We start from the raw sequence: 17,676 nt of genomic DNA, 5'->3' as shown, positions 1-17,676 counted from the left end.
GGGGGGCAGTTAGGGGCAGGGGTCCCAGGAGGGGGCAGTCAGGGGACAAGGAGTAGGGGGAGGGTTGGGGGTTCTGAGGGAGGCGGGAAGTGGGAGGGAGTGGAAGGGGCGGGGCTAGGGCGGGGCTCCTCCCGTCCTCTTTTTTGCTTACTGAAATATGGTAACCCTAGCTCCCGGCCTTGGTGGCTCTGGCCAAGCGCGCCAGCCCGCTCCCGGCCCTGGCAGCTCCGGCCCGCTCCCGGCCCCGGCAGCTCCGGCCCAGCTTGGCCCCAGCGGCGCCGGCTGAGCACCCCTGGTGGCTCCGTCCCCAGCGGCCCCGGCCCCAGGGCGCCAGCCCCGGTTCCGGCCGAGCACGCCAGCCCCGGTTCCGGCCCTGGCTGAGTGGCGCCGACCGAGCACCCCCGGCCCCAACGGCTCCGGCCCCAGGGCGGCAGCCCCAGTTCCCGGAACGCGTCCGGAGCCGTGCGGCTTTCCCCCCCCACCTCTGCCATGAGGAGCCCTCCGGCCTCCCCGAAGGCTGTGCCTGCTGCTCTGCCGGGGGGAGCCGCCAGCCCCAGCTAGCCCTCGCCGCCAGCCTGCCCCCGGCCCCCTCCCCCTGGACCGAGCCCCTCCGAGGGGGGGGGCGGCGCAGCATGGCCGCAGCTTGACTGGAGGAAGGGGGAGGGCGCGGCGTGGCTGGAGGAGCCAGTGGGGGGGGGCTCTGAGGAGGAGCCAGTGGGAGGGGGGGCGCTGAGCAGCCGGAGGAGGAGCCAAGGGGGGCGTGGCCAGAGGAGGAGCCAAGGGGGGCGCCTTTTTTAGGTTTGCTCCCCCTGCACTTAGGATCTGGCTACGCCACTGCGTCCAAGCACGGTACCCATAGCTCACAAGGATCTGGAATGGCAGGTACCACTGATGCGCACCGATGGATGAGGACAGGAACGGTGCACACCGTTAAGACGATGCTTCTAGTATGAGCAGTACCTTCAGCACTGTCAACTGTGAGCCACCCAGCACCAGAGCACTCAGTACAGGCATGATCCCCAACTCCCTCCGTATCAGCACCAGGTTGGTCAGGACCGCAAGAGTTCCAGCATTCAAGAGCACTCAGAGTATCTGATATACCAGAATTTCCCCTTCTTGGCATTGGGGCTCCAGTACCGAGTCTCCTCCAGATACTGGAGTCTTTGGCACCATACCATGCACCTCCACTTTCTAGTGGTGACTCAGACAGTGAGCCAGAGGAGGTCATCTCTCACCACTCCTCTGATGCTCCATATAGTGCCCGTTATAAGGGGCTCCTCAGTCATACCCTGAACCTACTCCACCACCACCATGGTACGGCCAGCCATGGGCACCGCCACTGGGCTCTATTCCACCGCCCCAGTGGCCCTACTGGTATCCCTGGGTGGCATATAGACCTCACACCTTTTAGACTTCCAGCTTGACTCACTGTGAACCTCTGAGACATTCTCCCTCGGCCACAGCATCCAGAACCTCTGAACCTCCAGAGGAGATCATGAAGGAAGAGGAGGGCAGATTTGAGGAGGAAGTTACATCAAGAACCAACATCTCCTTCTCCTCTTCAGATGAGGCAGTGATGCCCACCAACAATTTCTGGTTTTCCCAGGATTTAGCTAAAAGGGTAGCAGACATGCTGCAGATGCCCCTGGAGGAGGTAAAAAAATACCCATCACAAGTTCCTTGGCATCTTACATTTTCCTCATCCTCTAGAAGAGACTCTTCTGGACCTGGCCAAGACTATCTAGCAAATCCCAGCATCGGTGATGCCTACTTGTAAACAGGTTGATTAAAAAAAAAATTACATCCTGACTTGGGAAATGAAATTCCTTTTTTCTCACGCTCCCCCTAATTCCATTATCATCAATGTGGTAAAATCTTGGGCCCGCCAGCACCAAATGAGATGCACTCTTTATGACAAGGATTGGAAACGCCTAGACGTCTTCAGGAGAAAGGCCTACTCCTCTGCCAAATTGCAATTTAGAATTGCAAATTATCGTTTTAACAGCTAAATATGACAATATCAATTATACAAAGCTCAACACTTTTATTGATCAGCTCCCAGAGTCACACTGTGACCAGTTCGAGCTATTATCCATGAGGGACAACTAGTGGCCAAAACAGTGCTCTAGTCAGCCTCAATGCAGCTGACACAACTGTCCATCTCCATTGCGGTGGTTATGTGGCAAGCACCTTGGTTATACCTATCTGGCTTCCCTAAGGAAGTGCAGATGACCATAGAAGACCTTTCCTTTGAAAGCACCACATTGTTCGGTGAAAAGACTGATGTGTCCCTCCATATCCTTAAAGATTCCAGGGCCACTCTTTGCTCATTAGTGATCTATACTCCTGAACAAGAGAAGGTTTAGTCCACAACCTCAACGTAAATCCCACACTTCACAATTCCAAACCCAGCATTTGAGTCTCAGAGAAAGAAATCCAGTTTTTCCAACACCCTTCCTCATCCCACTTCAGACACCCTTTTCACAAGAGTTTACTAAGACAAAAAACAGATCTCCTCTGGTTAGGAGCCATAGAACCAGTACCTCAACATCTGCGAGCCAAAGGTTTTTACTCTTGTTACTTCCAGATACCCAAAAAGAAGGGAGGTTGGAGACCCATACTGGACCTCAGAGCTCTAGACAAATTTGTCAAAGCTCAAAAATGTAGGTTGGTCACACTAGCAATGATTATCCATCTCTGGAACAGGGAGATTGGTTTCCAGCCCTTGACCTACAGGATGCCTATTTCCACATATCGATCCTACCTTCACATAGATGATTTCTCAGATTTACCCTGGGCAAGGACCACCCCCAATACAGAGTACTTCCCTTTGGCTTCTCCTCAGCACCAAGAGTATTCTCCAAGGTCCTCTCCATATTGGTGGGTCACCTACGCTCCCAAGGGATCATGATCTACCACTACCTGGATGATTGTCTTCTCCGAGCCTGCTCCTTCAACAAGGTCCACCAGGTTACCAAAACCTCAGTAGACTTGTTCATGGAACTGGGACTACAGATCAGTGTCCAAAAATCAACCTTCACCCTTATACAGCCCCTAGATTTCATAGGAGCTGACCTTGACTTGTTACAGGCCAAAGCACTCCTAGCACAGCACAGGTTCTCCACCTTGGCCATGCTCATAGAGACAGTACAAAACAGCCCTCAAATATCAGCCAGACACTGCCTCCAATTCCTGGGGAATATGGCCCAGCAGTGATACCTCATGCTAGACTTCACATGTTGTGCCTCCAGATATGGTTCATCTTGGTCTACAGATCAAAGAGAGACAGATTAGACAAACCTCTGTCACTATTCACCAAGGTCAAAAACTCCCTGGATTGGTGGAAAAATCAAGCAAATGATTGCAGTGGATCCCCTTTTCACCATCATTACTTCTCACCACGGATACATCCCTCATAGAATGAGGTGCACAGCTAAACGACCTTACAACACGAGGCAAATATCATCCACGGAGATGTCCCTCCACATCAGTCTCCTCAAGCTCAGGGTGGTCAGGAATGCCTGCACCCATTTTCTCCCACTGATCAAGAGAACATACACAAGAGTCTTAACAGACAACATAGCATTATGCACTGCATAAATTGGCAGGGAGGAGCCAGGTTGCCCTCCCTTTGTGCAGAAGCACTAAAGTTATGGAACTGGTGCGTTTCCCACAACATCACATTATCAGCGGCCTACCTTCCAGGAGTACAAAAGTCTTAGTCACAAATTCCCACACAATCACAAATGGGAGATAAGTCCAGCAGTGTTTCAGGACCTATTCAGGCGGTGGGAGACACCGTCCATGGACCTGTTCGCCACTTACCTGAACAAGAAATGTCCATGCTACTGCTCCAGCACAGGGATAGGGCAAAATTTATTGGGCGACACACTCCTCCTTCTGTGTGACAGGGACCTTCTCTATGACTTTCCCCCATTTCTCCTGCTGTCAAAAGTCCTATTAAAAATAAAAAGAGAAGGAACACACATCATACTGACTGCTCCCACCTGACTGAGACAGACTTAGTACCCTTATCCGTCACAAATGGTGACATGCCCACCGATCTCTCTCCAACCCACGCCATACCCAGAACGAAGGACGCACGCTACATCCCAACTTGAAGATACTCCGCCTCAAGGCTTGCCTCTTTTATGGTTCCAGTGCATAGAAAGGTCCTGCTCAGGAGGTACAGGAAGTGTTACTACACGGTAGAAAATCCACTACATCATACTTACCTGCAGGAGTGGTTTCAGGTTTGGTGTAATTCCCAACAAATTTCCCCAACATTCGCTACTTTTCCAGTGTTCCTAGACCATGTACTGACTCTCAAAAAATTAGGATTATCTCTCAGTTCGCTCAAAGTTCATCTTGCGGCTATAGCAGCCTTCCATCGATAACTAGAGGGATACTCAGTGTTCTCACACCCAACCACAAAATGATTTCTCAGGGATATAGTAAAACTTTTCCCCCAACCCAGACATCCCACCCCAGCATAGGACCTAAACCTAGTACTGAAAAGCCTGACTAGACGTCTCTTTGAATGCATGGATACTTGGTCACTCACATACCTGTCGATGAAGACAGCCTTCCTGGTGGTGATCATCTCAACAAGAATAGGGGAAATAGCAGCACAGATAGCACCCTCCCCCTCAACCCACAATATTGTTTCAGGACAAGTCACTCTCAGATTGCACCTGAAATTCATCACCAAAGTGACTTCCCCCTTTCACATAAACCAACTGCTTCACTTCCCAAGCTTTTACTCCAAGCCTCACCGTGAAAACAGGGAGGCTATACTGCACGCACTAGACATTAGGAGAGCCCTGGCTTTTTACCTGGATAGGACAAAGGCTTTTAGGAAATCTCCTATGCTCTTCCTTTCTATTGCGGAGAGATCTAAAGGTTCAGCGCTTTCAGCCCAGAGACTCTCCAAATGGATATGGAACTGTATTAAACAGTGCTATCAGGTTTGCAACATAACACCTCCATCCCCTATTCGTGCTCACTCCTGAGGTCTGTCTCCTCCTCCATCGCCTTCCTCAAGAATGTCCCTATGTCAGAAATCTGTATAGTGGCAATCTGAGTGTCTGCTCATACCTTCACAGAGCATTATGCAGTTACCAGAGACTCCACTTCCGATGCCATCTTCAGTTCCACAGTATTGTCATCTATAACTGACTCGACTCTGAAGCCCCAGTCCTCCAGTAGGAATACTGCTCGGGAGTCCCTTACAGTGGGAGCACCTATAGGGGACATAGCTCGAAGAAGAAGAGGAAGTTACCGTGTGCAGTAACGATGGTTCTTCAAGATGTGTGTTCCTATGGGGGCTTCACAACTCACCCTTCTCCGCTCTACTTTGGAGTTCTTGCCAAGGACTCCACAGTAGAGAAAGAACGGAGGGGGTTTCACCCATGCTGTCTGGTTAACCTCGTGGCGGGGCACAACGAGGATAGTGCACGTCGGACACTATTACCAACGTTCTCTGATCAGCAGCACAGGGACACAAGTGCACGTACAGTGAAGCACCCATAGGGAGACACATCTCAAAGAACCATTGTTACTGCACAAGGTGAGTAACTTCCTCTTTCCAGGTCCCATTATCAACTGCCTGAGCTATACAGACCCACTAAACAGGGATATACATGTCCAGTACAGTCTCTTCTGAGGCTGGTTGACTAGAGGATAGCTGAGGAGACACTGCTCATGAAGCTGATTTTTTTTAACAATGTTAAAATCTTTTTCATTAATCTAGTAGTATGATCTGGAAAGTGTCTGTCTAGTACAGAGGTAGGCAACCTTTCAGAAGTGGTGTGCTGAGTCGTCATTTATTCACTCTAATTTAAGGTTTCGCGTGCCGGTAATACATTTTAATGTTTTTAGAAGGTCTCTTTCTATAAGTCTATATTATATAACTAAACTATTGTATGTAAAGTAAACAAGGTTTTCAAAATGTCTAAGAAGCATCATTTAAAATTAAATTAAAATGCTGATCTTACGCCACCAGCCTGCTCAGCTCGCTGCCAGCCTGTGGTTCTGTTCACCTAGGCCGGCAGCGGGCTGAGCAGGGCCTAATGGCCGGGACCCCAGACCTGGCGGGGGGGGGGGTTTCAGGGGGTAGGGCGGAGGGCTGGGGGGGGGGGGGCTGGGGGGAGGAGGGTGGGGGGGGGGGGGGGGGGGGTTCAGGGATCAGGGCAGAGGGCTGGGGTGTGTGGGGGGTGTAGGGCAGAGGGCTGGGTGTGGGGGGGGTTCAAGGGTCAGGGCAGAGGGCTGGGAGTGTGGGAGGGGTGCAGGGCAGAAGGCTGTGTGTTGGGGTGTGGGGGGTTCAGGGCAGAGGGATGGGGCTGTGGGGGAGCAGGGCAGAGGGATGGGTGTGTGTTGGGGTGGGGGGGTTTAGGGCAGAAGGGTGGGTGGTGCGGGGCAGAAGGCAGGGGGCTGGAAGGGATATGCCCTGTTCCATCCCCTTCCCCCAGGCTCTGTCCCTACCTCTCTCTGCCTCCTCTACGGAGCTGTGTGCACGCTGCCACTCTTCCCCCTCCCCCTCGCTAGGGCCATCAGCTGATTGGCCAGGGAAGGAGAGGAGGCGGGGAAGGAGGGAAGCTTGGCTGCTGCAGAACCAAGCTTCTACCTCCTGTCCCTGCAGAGGAGAGCAGTGGGCGGGGGGGCTGAGTGGGGCTGGGGGCTGGGACCGCGGCAGGGAGCTGCGTGCCCCTCAGAATCGGCTCGCGTGCCATGTTTGGCACACGTGCCGTAGGTTGCCGACCCCTGGTCTAGTATAATCTAGTGCAGCGGTTCTCAAACTGTGTGTCAGGACCCCAAAGGAGGTCATGACCCTCTTTGAATGGGGTCACCAGGGCTGGCTTAGACTTGCTGGGGCCCAGGGCTGAAGCCAAGCCTCACTAGTGAGGGCCAAAGCCCGAGGACTTCGGCCCTGGGCAGCAGGACTCAGGTTGCAGGCCCCGGCCTGGGGCTGAAGCCCTTGAGTTTCAGCTTTGGCCCCCCTGCCCGGAGCGGTGGGACTTGGGCTTTGGCGGGCTCAGGCTTCGGTCCCCCGTCCCGGGGTCGTGAAGTAATTTTTGTTGTCAGAAGGAAGTCGTGGTGCAATGAAGTTTGAGAACCCCTGATCTAGTGCATCAAATGGTTTCATACCATGCCCCTCACCATACTGATTCCATTCCAGTATCCATTATAACTAGTTTATAGTTTTGATTGTGCTACTTACAGAATTTCATGATTATTTATTACATACTGCACACCACCAATAATTCAATTTTTATTTTTGTATAATTTCAACAGATAAAATCTGTTTATTGTAAAGCATTTTTATCTATTTAAATTTTCACAATTACGCATAATTATGGGTTTAAAGTATTTTTGGTTATCAATTTAAATATTCGCAGTTGCAGGAAATTGAGGGTCAGACAATAATTATTTAATGTCAGTAGATGTTGAGATTCAAAAAGATAAAGCTTTATAAACCACTAAAACACAAATTTTATATTTTTCCTAGCGCTGTCGATTAATCGCAGTTAACTCACGCGACTAATTAAAAAATTGCGCCTAATGGCAGTTTTAATTGCACTGTTAAAAAGTAGAACAATTGAAATTTATTAAATATTTTGGATGTTTTTTCTACATTTTCAAATATATTGACTTCAATTACAACACAGAATACAAAGTGTACAGTACTCACTTTATATTATTTTTATAACAAATATTTGCACTGTAAAAATCATAAACAAAAGAAATAGTATTTTTCAATTCACCTCATACAAGTACCGTAGTGTAATCCCTTTATCGTGAAAGCGCAACTTGCAAATGTAGATTTTTTTGTTGTTACATAACTGCACTCAAAAACAAAATAATGTAAAACTTTAGAGTCTACAAGTTCATTCAGTCCTATTTCTTGTTCAGCCAATCGCTAAGAGAAACAAGTTTATTTACATTTACGGGAGATAATGCTGCCCGCTTCTTATTTACAATGTCACCTGAAAGTGAGAACAGATTTTCGCATGACACTTTTGTAGCTGGCATTGTAAGGTATTTACATGCCAGATATACTAAACATTCGTATGCCCCTTCATGCTTAGACCACCATTCCAGAGGACATGCTTCCATGCTGATGACGCTTGTTTAAAAAAAAAAAAGTGTTAATTAAATTTGTGACTGAACTCCTTGGGGGAGAATTGTAAGTCTCCTGCTATGTGTTTTACCTGCATTCTGCCATATATTTCATGTTATAGCAGTCTCGGATAATGACTCAGCACGTTGTTCCTTTTAAGAACACTTTCACTGCAGATTTGTTAAAATGCAAAGAAGGTACCAATGTGAGGTTTCTAAAGATAGCTACAGCACTTGACACAAGATTTAAGAATCTGAAGTGCCTTCCAAAATCTGAGAGGGACGAGGTATGGAGCATGCTTTCAGACGTCTTAAAAGAGCAACACTCCGATGCAGAAACTACAGAACCTGAACCACCAAAAAAGAAAATCAACCTTCTGCTGATGGCATCAGACTCAGATTATGAAAATGAACATGCGTTGGTCTGCACTGCTTTGGATCGTTATTGAGCAGAACCCATCATCAGCATGGACGCATGTCCTCTGGAATGGTGGTTGAAGCATGAAGTGACATATGAATCTTTAGTGTATCTGGCATGTAAATATCTTGCAACGCCAGCTACAACAGTGCCATGCGAATGCCTGTTCTCACTTTCAGGTGACATTGTAAACAAAAAGTGGGCAGCATTATCTCCTACAAATGTAAACAAACTTGTTGTCTGAGCGATTGGCTGAACAAGAAGTAGGACTGAGTGAACTTGTAGGTTGTAAAGTTTTACATTGTTTTATTTTTTAATGCAGTTATTTTTTGTACATAATTTTACATTTGTAAGTTGAACTTCCATGATAGAGATTGCACTGTAAAAATAAAATAAATAATATTTTTCAATTCACTTAATACAAGTACTGTAGTGCAAATATTTATAATAAAAATAAATATAAAGTGAGCACTGTACACTTTGTATTCTGTGTTGTAATTGAAATCAATATATTTGAAAATGTGGAAAATATCCAAAAATATTTATTTAAATAGTATTCTATTATTGTTTAACAGCGCGATTAATTTTTTTAATTGCTTGACAGCCCTAATTTTTAAATGTGAAGCTGACAAAGTAAATAGCCTAAAATCAAAAGATCATACCTATATTTACTATTCATTCGCTAGTCCATTTGTAAAATGCCTAATTCAAAAGTCTAAATCACCAGATTTTGACTGTAGTAAGTTCTTGAGCAGCATTTTTTTTACTTTGCCTGTCTGTAAATTTCATTTATCATCTATGGAAATATATTTTCATTAATTTGTGTGTATATAGTGAAATAAACATTATCTACATTTACCAATAAAAATTTAATCCTTCTAAATCTATTTATGGGCATTCCAGATACTGAATTTAGTTGCAAAGAATCAGTTGAGGGTTGCAGTCTGAGAATTTCTGATGACCATACTTTATTAAAATTTCCACTTTCTCCAATGTCCATTTTCTCTCATTCCAATCATTCTCAGTTCTTAATTGTAGCCCTATTTTCCAGGGTATCGAAATCTGTTCAGCAATGCTTTATTGTCATATAGGAATTCATTAAACCTGGAACAACTGCCAGATTGGTCTCATGTTTTTAAATGCTAAGATCCCTGAGAGGGAAGATATGGGTGCTTACGCTCTTTCCAGCCTCCCAGTCATGGTGTGCAATTTTGGGTTTTTTTGTTTGGTGTTTTACAGAGTTTCCTTTTAGAGCTGGCATTTTTAGCACTGCATGGTGGCTCAGCCAGCACTGCTGAAATACAGCCTATTTCTTCCTTGAATTCTGGTCCCTATGTTTATTCACTGTTGGTACACATGTGCTCCATATGCCTGAAACTGGATATTTCTAGCAAGTAGCATCTATTGCTCAACACCTCTGCAGTTGCTTTCCTCGTGGTCCATACCGAAGCTATAAGGGGCGGTGCAGACTGATGCCTCTCCAAGTCCTTTTTTACCACCACATGGCCTTAGTAGGAATCCTCCAGTGTCCAGAACTGATCCTCATAGGCATTCTTTTCTGTAAATATTTAAAAGTTTTATGTTGTTAGTTATCGTTAGATAAGTAATTTTTAAGTTAGAATCTCCATCCTGAGAAATCCTCTGTCAGTGCAGGACCTAGATTATGACCAGGCTCCCAGGCTTTAAGAATTGCCTTTCCTTCCCCCACTCCTTTTTGATCAGCGACAACCACCAGTGCTGCCTTTACTGCCTTGAAGAATCTTATATCTCCAGTAAGTGCAGTGTCTACTGCTCTTTTCTCAGACAAACATGGCAGGCGCAAGAACTCCAACTTCAGAAGCACCTAATGGAGCACACTGTGAGGCCTCAATCAGATCCAGGCAAGGTGATCCATCCCTTCTTCCATTCCTTGTAGGCATTTTGCTTTCTCTTAATAATCTGTTTGAGATGCTTGTTCATCCATTTTGGTCTGCAGCCCTTCCCTAAAATGTTTTCCCCTTTGCTTGGGTTTCATAGTTTCATAGCAATCAGGCAAACTTCCTACCGGTTTTCTATCTGAAGCCACATGCAAATAAGGAAGGGCAGCTTCTTCACTCATTGAATGTTAGATGAGCCCTAGTGTTCTACATAGAAAGGACTAGATCATTTGTAAATTCACCCAACTGTTCATAGCAGTAGCTGACAGGATAAAGGGTCTCCCTCTCTCTGCTCAGAGAATTTCATCCTGGATCATATGTGTTAGGATCAGGCGGGTTTTCCGCCACCAACTAACCTAACTGCTCACTCCACAAGGTCACAAACATCATCAGTGGCATTCCTAGCACAAATCCCTATTCAGGCATTTGCAGAGCAGAGATTTGGTCATCAGTACACACATTCTCTTCTCATTATGCCATCACTCAACAGTCCAGGGACGATGTTGCAGTCAGCATGTCCATAAACTTTGATCTTACCACCTATGCAACTGCTTGAGGGAGTCTCCTACAGTGGAATGCACATGTGCAGTCATTCAAAGAAGAAAAAACTGTTATTAACCTTCCGTAAATGTTGTTCTTTAAGATGTGTTGCACATGTCCATTCTATGACCTGCCTTCTTCTCCCTCTACATCGGAGCTAACCAAAAAAGAAGGAACTGAGGGTGGTGCAGGGTCAGCTGGGGGCTCGAGCCACCCCAACAGATACCACTGAGGGAAAATTTTCTGGCGACTGTGCTCGGGATGTGCATACACCTACAACACATCTCAAAGAACAACAGTTACGAAGGTTAGTAACTGTTTTTTCTAGGGAAGTCAAGGCCATTCTCCAGCAGCACTGCTTTCCTTCTTTCTTGGACAGACCACCTAAACTATGCATTTCTACCTGTCCCACCGCTTCCTTGAGTATTACAGAAGTTGAGGTGATAAAGCATGAGTCAATTTCATCATGCCCAGATGGACCAGGAGGTTCTAGTTTCCAGTTCTCCTGCACATGTCAGCCTGACCATCAGTTGGCATTAATTCCTTTCCAGACCTCTTGACTCAAGAAAAAGGCAAGATCCGACATCCCAACCCAGAATTCATCATCTCACAGGTTGGTATTTGGATGGGCATCGGATCTAGAATGTTCTTGTTCCCAGAATGTGCAAGTCATCCTTATTAATAGTAGAGTGGACTCTGTGATAAATGAAGGGGGGAAGTAGCTCCCATTTATGGATACCCAGCCAGCGAGTTAGCTATAAAGTCCCTCTTGGTGGCTATTCTCTGTTTGCTTTACCTGTAAAGGGTAAAAAAGTCTCCCTGGCTAGGTAAAAGAAAGGGACTGGGTACCTGATCAAAAGAGCCAATGGGAGGGCAGGAACTTTTTAAAATGGGGGGGGGATTCCCTTTGTCTGTTGTTCTCCGGAGAGAGGGGACAGAGCAGGACAGGGCTGAAGCTATGCTGTGAAAAGCTTTAAAACCAGGTATGAAAAAGCATCAAATCATACCTCAACCCTACTTATCTGAAACCCCAAATATGTAAGTAATCAGGGAATGTCCAGGAAGATGCGATTAGGGTTATTTCTTTTATTTCTTATTGGCTTGTGGACTCCTCTGTGCAGGGGGGAGGGATAGCTCTGTGGTTTGAGCATTGGCCTGCTAAACCCAGGGTTGTGAGTTCAATCCTTGAGGGGGCCACTTAGGGATCTGGGGCAAAATCAGTACTTAGTCCTGCTAGTGAAGGCAGGGGGCTGGACTCAATGACCTTTCAAGGTCCCTTCCAGTTCTAGGAGATGGGATATCTCCATTAATTAATTAATATAAAAAATTTAATAAATCCCAGATGGCTTTTTTTGGTTGTAACATTTAAGCTAAACCTCAAGAGAGCTATCTTAATGCTGAATTTTTGTAATTGCTTTTTTTTTTTTAAATCTAGCAAAAGCCTAAGTTCCAGATGTATTTTCTTTCTTTTTGTTTTTAATAAAATTTACCTTTTTTAAGAACAGGATTGGATTTTGGTGTCCTAAGAGGTTTGTGCATGTTGTTTAATTAGCTGGGGGCAACAGCTAATTTCCTTTGTTTTCTTTCTGAGCTCTTCCCTGGAGGGGGGGTGGAATGGGCTTGCGGGTACCTCACAGGAAGGAATTCCCAAGTGAGCCTTCCTGGGTTCCAAGGAGTTTTTTTGCACGTGGGTGGTGACAGCATCTACCCATCCAAGCTCAGAGAGAAACTGTGACCTTGGGAGTTTAATACCAGCTTGGAGTGGCCAGTATTAATTTTTAGAATCCTTCCGGGCCCCCACCTTCTGCACTCGAAGTGCCAGAGTGGGGAATCAGTCTTAACAGACTCGATGAGAAAATGTTGTCTCGTCAAGTGGAAGCACTTCTCTATCTGGGCCCAGCAGCTCTGTGAGTCTCCTGACTCAACAAGTATACCTGATATCTCACTTTACCTTCTTATGCTCAAGAAGTTTGACCTTTCCCTTAGCTTCATACAGGTTCACCTAACAGCAATCAGCACATCACCCTCCATCAGACAGCTACACTGCCTTATTCACCCAATCACCTCCAAGTTTTTAAAGGGTTTTAATTAGAACTTTCCCATGAGTAATAAAACCAACCCCGCAATGGGATCTTAATTTAGTGCTTCCAACAGTCACTGTGCCACCCTTTTAACTTGATGCTTTACCAATCTATGAAGATTCCCTATCTTGCTGCTATCATCTCAGCCAGACAAATAAGTGAGTTAGGGGCCCTAATGGCAGACCTTCCTTATACTACATTTCATAAAGACAAGATCTCACTACAACTACACTTGAAATTCACCCTTAAATCAGTTTAGGAATTTCACATAAACCAGAATATGCACTTACCTGTGTTCTTTCTGAAGGCCCACACATCCCTCAAAGTAAGGAAACTTCATCTCCATGATGTGAGACAAGCTGTAGCCTTTTACCTACAGAGAACAGAACAAATCAGTCACCTAGGCTGACTCTGGCAATAAGTAGAACGAGTCCAAAGACAAGCTATTTCCTCCCAGAGGATCTCAAAGTGGATCTCTGGCTGCATTCTACGTTGTTATCTATTGTCTTATCACACACAGGGTATGGGCTCACTCTACAAGAGCAAAGGCAGCCTTAGTACCATTACTCCAACAAGTACATCTGCTTGACATTTGCCAGGCAGTGATGTAGAGTTCCAACCACACATTCATGAGACATTATGCCTTGGTTCAAGCCTTCTCTGCTGACACATCCTTTGGGATAGCGGTTCTGCAAGCAGCCATACCAGCTGCATCCTCGCATCCTCCTTTTCTCTGAGTACTGCTTGTCAGTCACTCTCAGTGGAATACACACAGAGACCAGCACTCAAAGAAACAAGGGGATGTAAGTAGTCTTCATAACTGGAGTTCTTCAAGATGTGTGGTCCCTATCTGTATTCCACTACCTGCCCTCATTCCCCTCTACTTCGGATCCTCTCTGATCTGCAGTAAGAGGAACTGGAGAGGTGTCAGTCTGCACCATCCTTTATGCCCTCAGTCTGGAACGCGAGGGGAACAACTACGTAGGCGCAGACAGACACTACTTGCTAGAAATCTCCAGTCTCCAACACATCAGCGCACAGTGGAATACAGATAGGGACTACAGATCTTGAAGAATCTACAGATTTCCAGTTATGAAGGGTAAGTAACTTCCCTTTTCTAAACATTTGTGTTTCCGAATAAATTCTATTACTACATTATGATGTTACTATAGAAAATATTGATTGGAAAACTAATCAAATCCCTTACTAAGAGTGGATTTACAATGAATGCCAAATAAAGGCATAGCTACAGAAGGCTACACTTGAAAAGGACAGATTTTGTTCTGAGCTGCAGGAGTGTATCTCCACTGACTCTGGGACAAAGTGTTGCATTTTTCTCAAAAGCAGTTTGTAATAACCTCAGTATCCAGTCTGCCCACTACCCTTACCCATTATCATTGCAGGTTAATTTTGTTGCAGCTATTGATGTATATGAAGATGGTGAAGCTGGTCTACTGTTGTGTTATAACTGTAAGTGTTGTTTTATTTGATCCGGGCAATAGCAAAGGATGTTTAAAAACATTAATTATATCAGTCTGCTTGTATCAATCCTGTTTATCTGTGGGATATGATTCTACATATTGCTAAGTTAGCAGTTTTTCAATATAATTTTCATTATTGTTTTATGACAAGCTGTGCAGAATGTAGAAACATCAGCTACCTGCTTCTATTTTCAGGTGTACAAATGAAATTCCCCAATTTTGGAGAACCACCTCTGGTGTTAATTACTCACCAAAATGTCAGCTCTGAGGTATCCATTATTATAATCGCCTTTCTTTCTTATATGACCCCATTACCAAAGTGTCTGAGCCCCTCACAATCTTTAATGAACCATCCAGTGATTAGGACTCTTGCCTGAGACTTTGATGCAATTCCTTGCTCTACCACAGACTTCCTGTGTAACCTTGGGCAAAACAATTAGGCCCCAACTTTTCAAAAGTATTTAGGCAGTGCTGTGCTCTGCACTGCAATGCCTACCTGATTTAGGAGCCTAAGTGTCATTTTCAAAAAGGGTTCAGGTACTTATGAGCCTAATCTCATTGACAGTCAATGGAATTTAGGCTCATAACTACCAAAATTCCTTTTGAAAATGAGACTTAGGGTCCTAAATTAGGTAGGCACTGCAACACTGAGTGAAGCAATGCTTAAATACCTTTAAGAAATTGGGCCTTAGTCTCTATGCCCAGTTCACCATCTGTAATGAATGTTATAGCATTTCTTGACAACACAGAGATGTTGTGAGGATAAATACATCAAAAATTGTGAGGTGCTCAAACATTACCGTAATGAAGTCCATATAAGTCCCTGTTAATACAAAAGGCTAGACATGTGAGGGAGTAATGGCATCCTTTCAGACAAAATTCAAGAGTTCAGTCCAAGTAAATAGAGTAAATAAAAAGAATGGGGATTTGTAAGCTGGTTTTCAGTTTTACTAGAATCCCTGTTGTATCTACTACTCATAGAAAGATGGTGACTTTCTTTATTTCAGCTTTGACTTTGCAGATGTACTGATAATTTTTAAGCATATTATTCCTGGTTTTTATAATTCATAATTGAAAGAAATCCTGCAACTAGGGAAATAGATGGTGATTCATAGTTCACCTTGGATAATCACTGCAATAATTACTGCAATAATAATGTTCTTTGAGTAATCAATGAATCCAGATTTAAAAAGCCAGTCAGTGGAGTCCTGCCTCTCTTACTGGCTGACCTATGCTTTTATTCTTTCCTTTTTGCTTTTTAGTATTGGAAAATTACCAGTTTTATGATTAGAAGTAGATGCTGTAGAAGCACTTGCTGGTGGAAAAACATGCAGTGCATGAAAACCATGATAGAATTTGAGCCATTGTAAAAATAATACTGTAGTTCCTGAGAGACTGGGTGCACAAGTCATTTGATTAATAAAACCTCTGTGTCTAATATCCCCCAGGCCTCATATGGAAATTTCCCCTCTCTGTACATTTCAGTCTTTGGGGAGTGTGAACTGTGCTAACGTATGACTGCTTAAAGGGTGTTCTGTGGTGGCTGACAGATACTGTGACATTGATATCAACTTCAGAACATTTCTTGCCTGTCTCTCTAGCCACAGACAAGTAATGGAGGATTGGGAAACAAGCGAACACATGATTTCATAAAATATTAATGAATTGTAAAATTCTTACAATTGTAAAATAAATTATAAATAGCTTTGACATCAAAGTAGACACTTAAAATCGGATTTTACCACAGATGAGACACGATATAGTATATATTCTATATTACCCCTATTTTTCTCCCTTTAAAAATTGTAGTCAATAAATTCATATTCTTATGGTTTTAACAGCTGTACAGGAAGATATAATCCAATTTTCTAAGCCATTTTATTTAATATCAATTTGTGTCATTTTCTATGTGAGGTAACAGATGTTTTTTGTTACAGATGTCTGCTACTACAGAAAGGTATGCCCCTATAATGGGGGTTCTCCTTTGGTCCAGACATCGGCATCAGACTTCCACTTTAGTTGGAACCAGGTTCCTTATGCTATTGGTAAGAAAAGACTGTAGTAACCTAGTAGGATGGTTTAACATCTTCATTTGGTTTGGAATTGTACTTGGCCCCTACGGGAGAAGCAGTGGGTGTTACAGAAATGCAGCCATGTCACACTCAGTTTAGGGCTGTGCCAGTTCATCTAGATTTTTGCATTGACAGTTTAGAAAAACAAGGAACCTTTGGCAGATTCTTTCCATGCAGAAACAAAATTCTGAGATCATTGGCTTTTTTTTCTTGTTCTCCTCAGCCCATTCATTTCCTTCTATTTGCTCTATTTCTATTCATTTGCTCTATTTGAGAGATTCCATCTACATCCTACTAAACTTGGAGAGTCAGGCAGTCACACAGGCTTTATGCAGTTGGACATCCATGAGCATTTTAGAGGCTGTTTAAAAACTTCTAAAATATTTACACTAGAGAGCGGAGATGTTAGAGGAGGTCAGATTTTCAGGAAACTTCTAGAATCTTTTAAAAGCTCTAGGTTCTTTTGTAAAACATCTGACACAAATATATGTTCATAATTGTTCTCAGTAATAGCAGCCCTTGTTCCCTTGCAGTTTGTGCTTTCCCTTATATCCTGGCCTTCACTACTGATTCCATAGAGATACGATTAGTGGTGAATGGGAACCTAGTCCACACAGCTGTGGTGCCTGAACTTCAACTTGTTGCATCAAGGGTAAGACATAGGAAAACTGTATTGGGCCCCTGTGTGAGGTCTCATTACAATGTGTATGTGCAGTTCCTGGTAACACAGACTTCTGGGTGTGCAAGCATAGAATGGAGACAATCACCTTCAGAATAGTCTATTAAAATCACAAAAATAGTTGATCCTACATGAGCAAGTTAGGTTGCAGATTATTTATGTAATTTGAAACAGTGTATATATAGATGTATGATCTTAAAGAAGCACAGGACTGCACATTTTATTGGCTGCAGTGACCATACATATTCCTTTTTTGAGTATAAATCTCAAATCCAAGCGCAGCACTATCATTTATAGGAGTACTTGTAGCACCTTAGAGACTAACACATTTATTTGAGCATAAGCTTTCGTGGGCTACAGCCCGCTTCATC

At 44.5% G+C, this 17,676-nt stretch overlaps 1 protein-coding gene across 1 annotated transcript in view; it reads left to right on the top strand.

Moving 5' to 3' along the window:
- Positions 1 to 17,676, top strand: part of GARNL3 (GTPase activating Rap/RanGAP domain like 3) — a 212,543-nt gene that overhangs the window by 167,635 nt on the left and 27,232 nt on the right. The window contains exons 24-28 of the mRNA XM_024201166.1: positions 10,340 to 10,421; positions 11,544 to 11,605; positions 14,477 to 14,543; positions 16,492 to 16,599; positions 17,160 to 17,278. Coding sequence (XP_024056934.1) covers positions 10,340 to 10,421; positions 11,544 to 11,605; positions 14,477 to 14,543; positions 16,492 to 16,599; positions 17,160 to 17,278 — 438 coding nt within the window. The remainder of the gene's footprint in view (positions 1 to 10,339; positions 10,422 to 11,543; positions 11,606 to 14,476; positions 14,544 to 16,491; positions 16,600 to 17,159; positions 17,279 to 17,676) is intronic.

The sequence above is a fragment of the Terrapene carolina genome, unplaced genomic scaffold (genome assembly GCF_002925995.2).
Source record: "Terrapene carolina triunguis isolate 2854851 unplaced genomic scaffold, T_m_triunguis-2.0 Scaffold238, whole genome shotgun sequence".
NCBI classification, from domain to species: Eukaryota; Metazoa; Chordata; order Testudines; family Emydidae; genus Terrapene; species Terrapene triunguis.
Note: the sequence above shows the minus strand (reverse complement) of the source record. Positions and strands in the feature narration are given on the sequence as shown.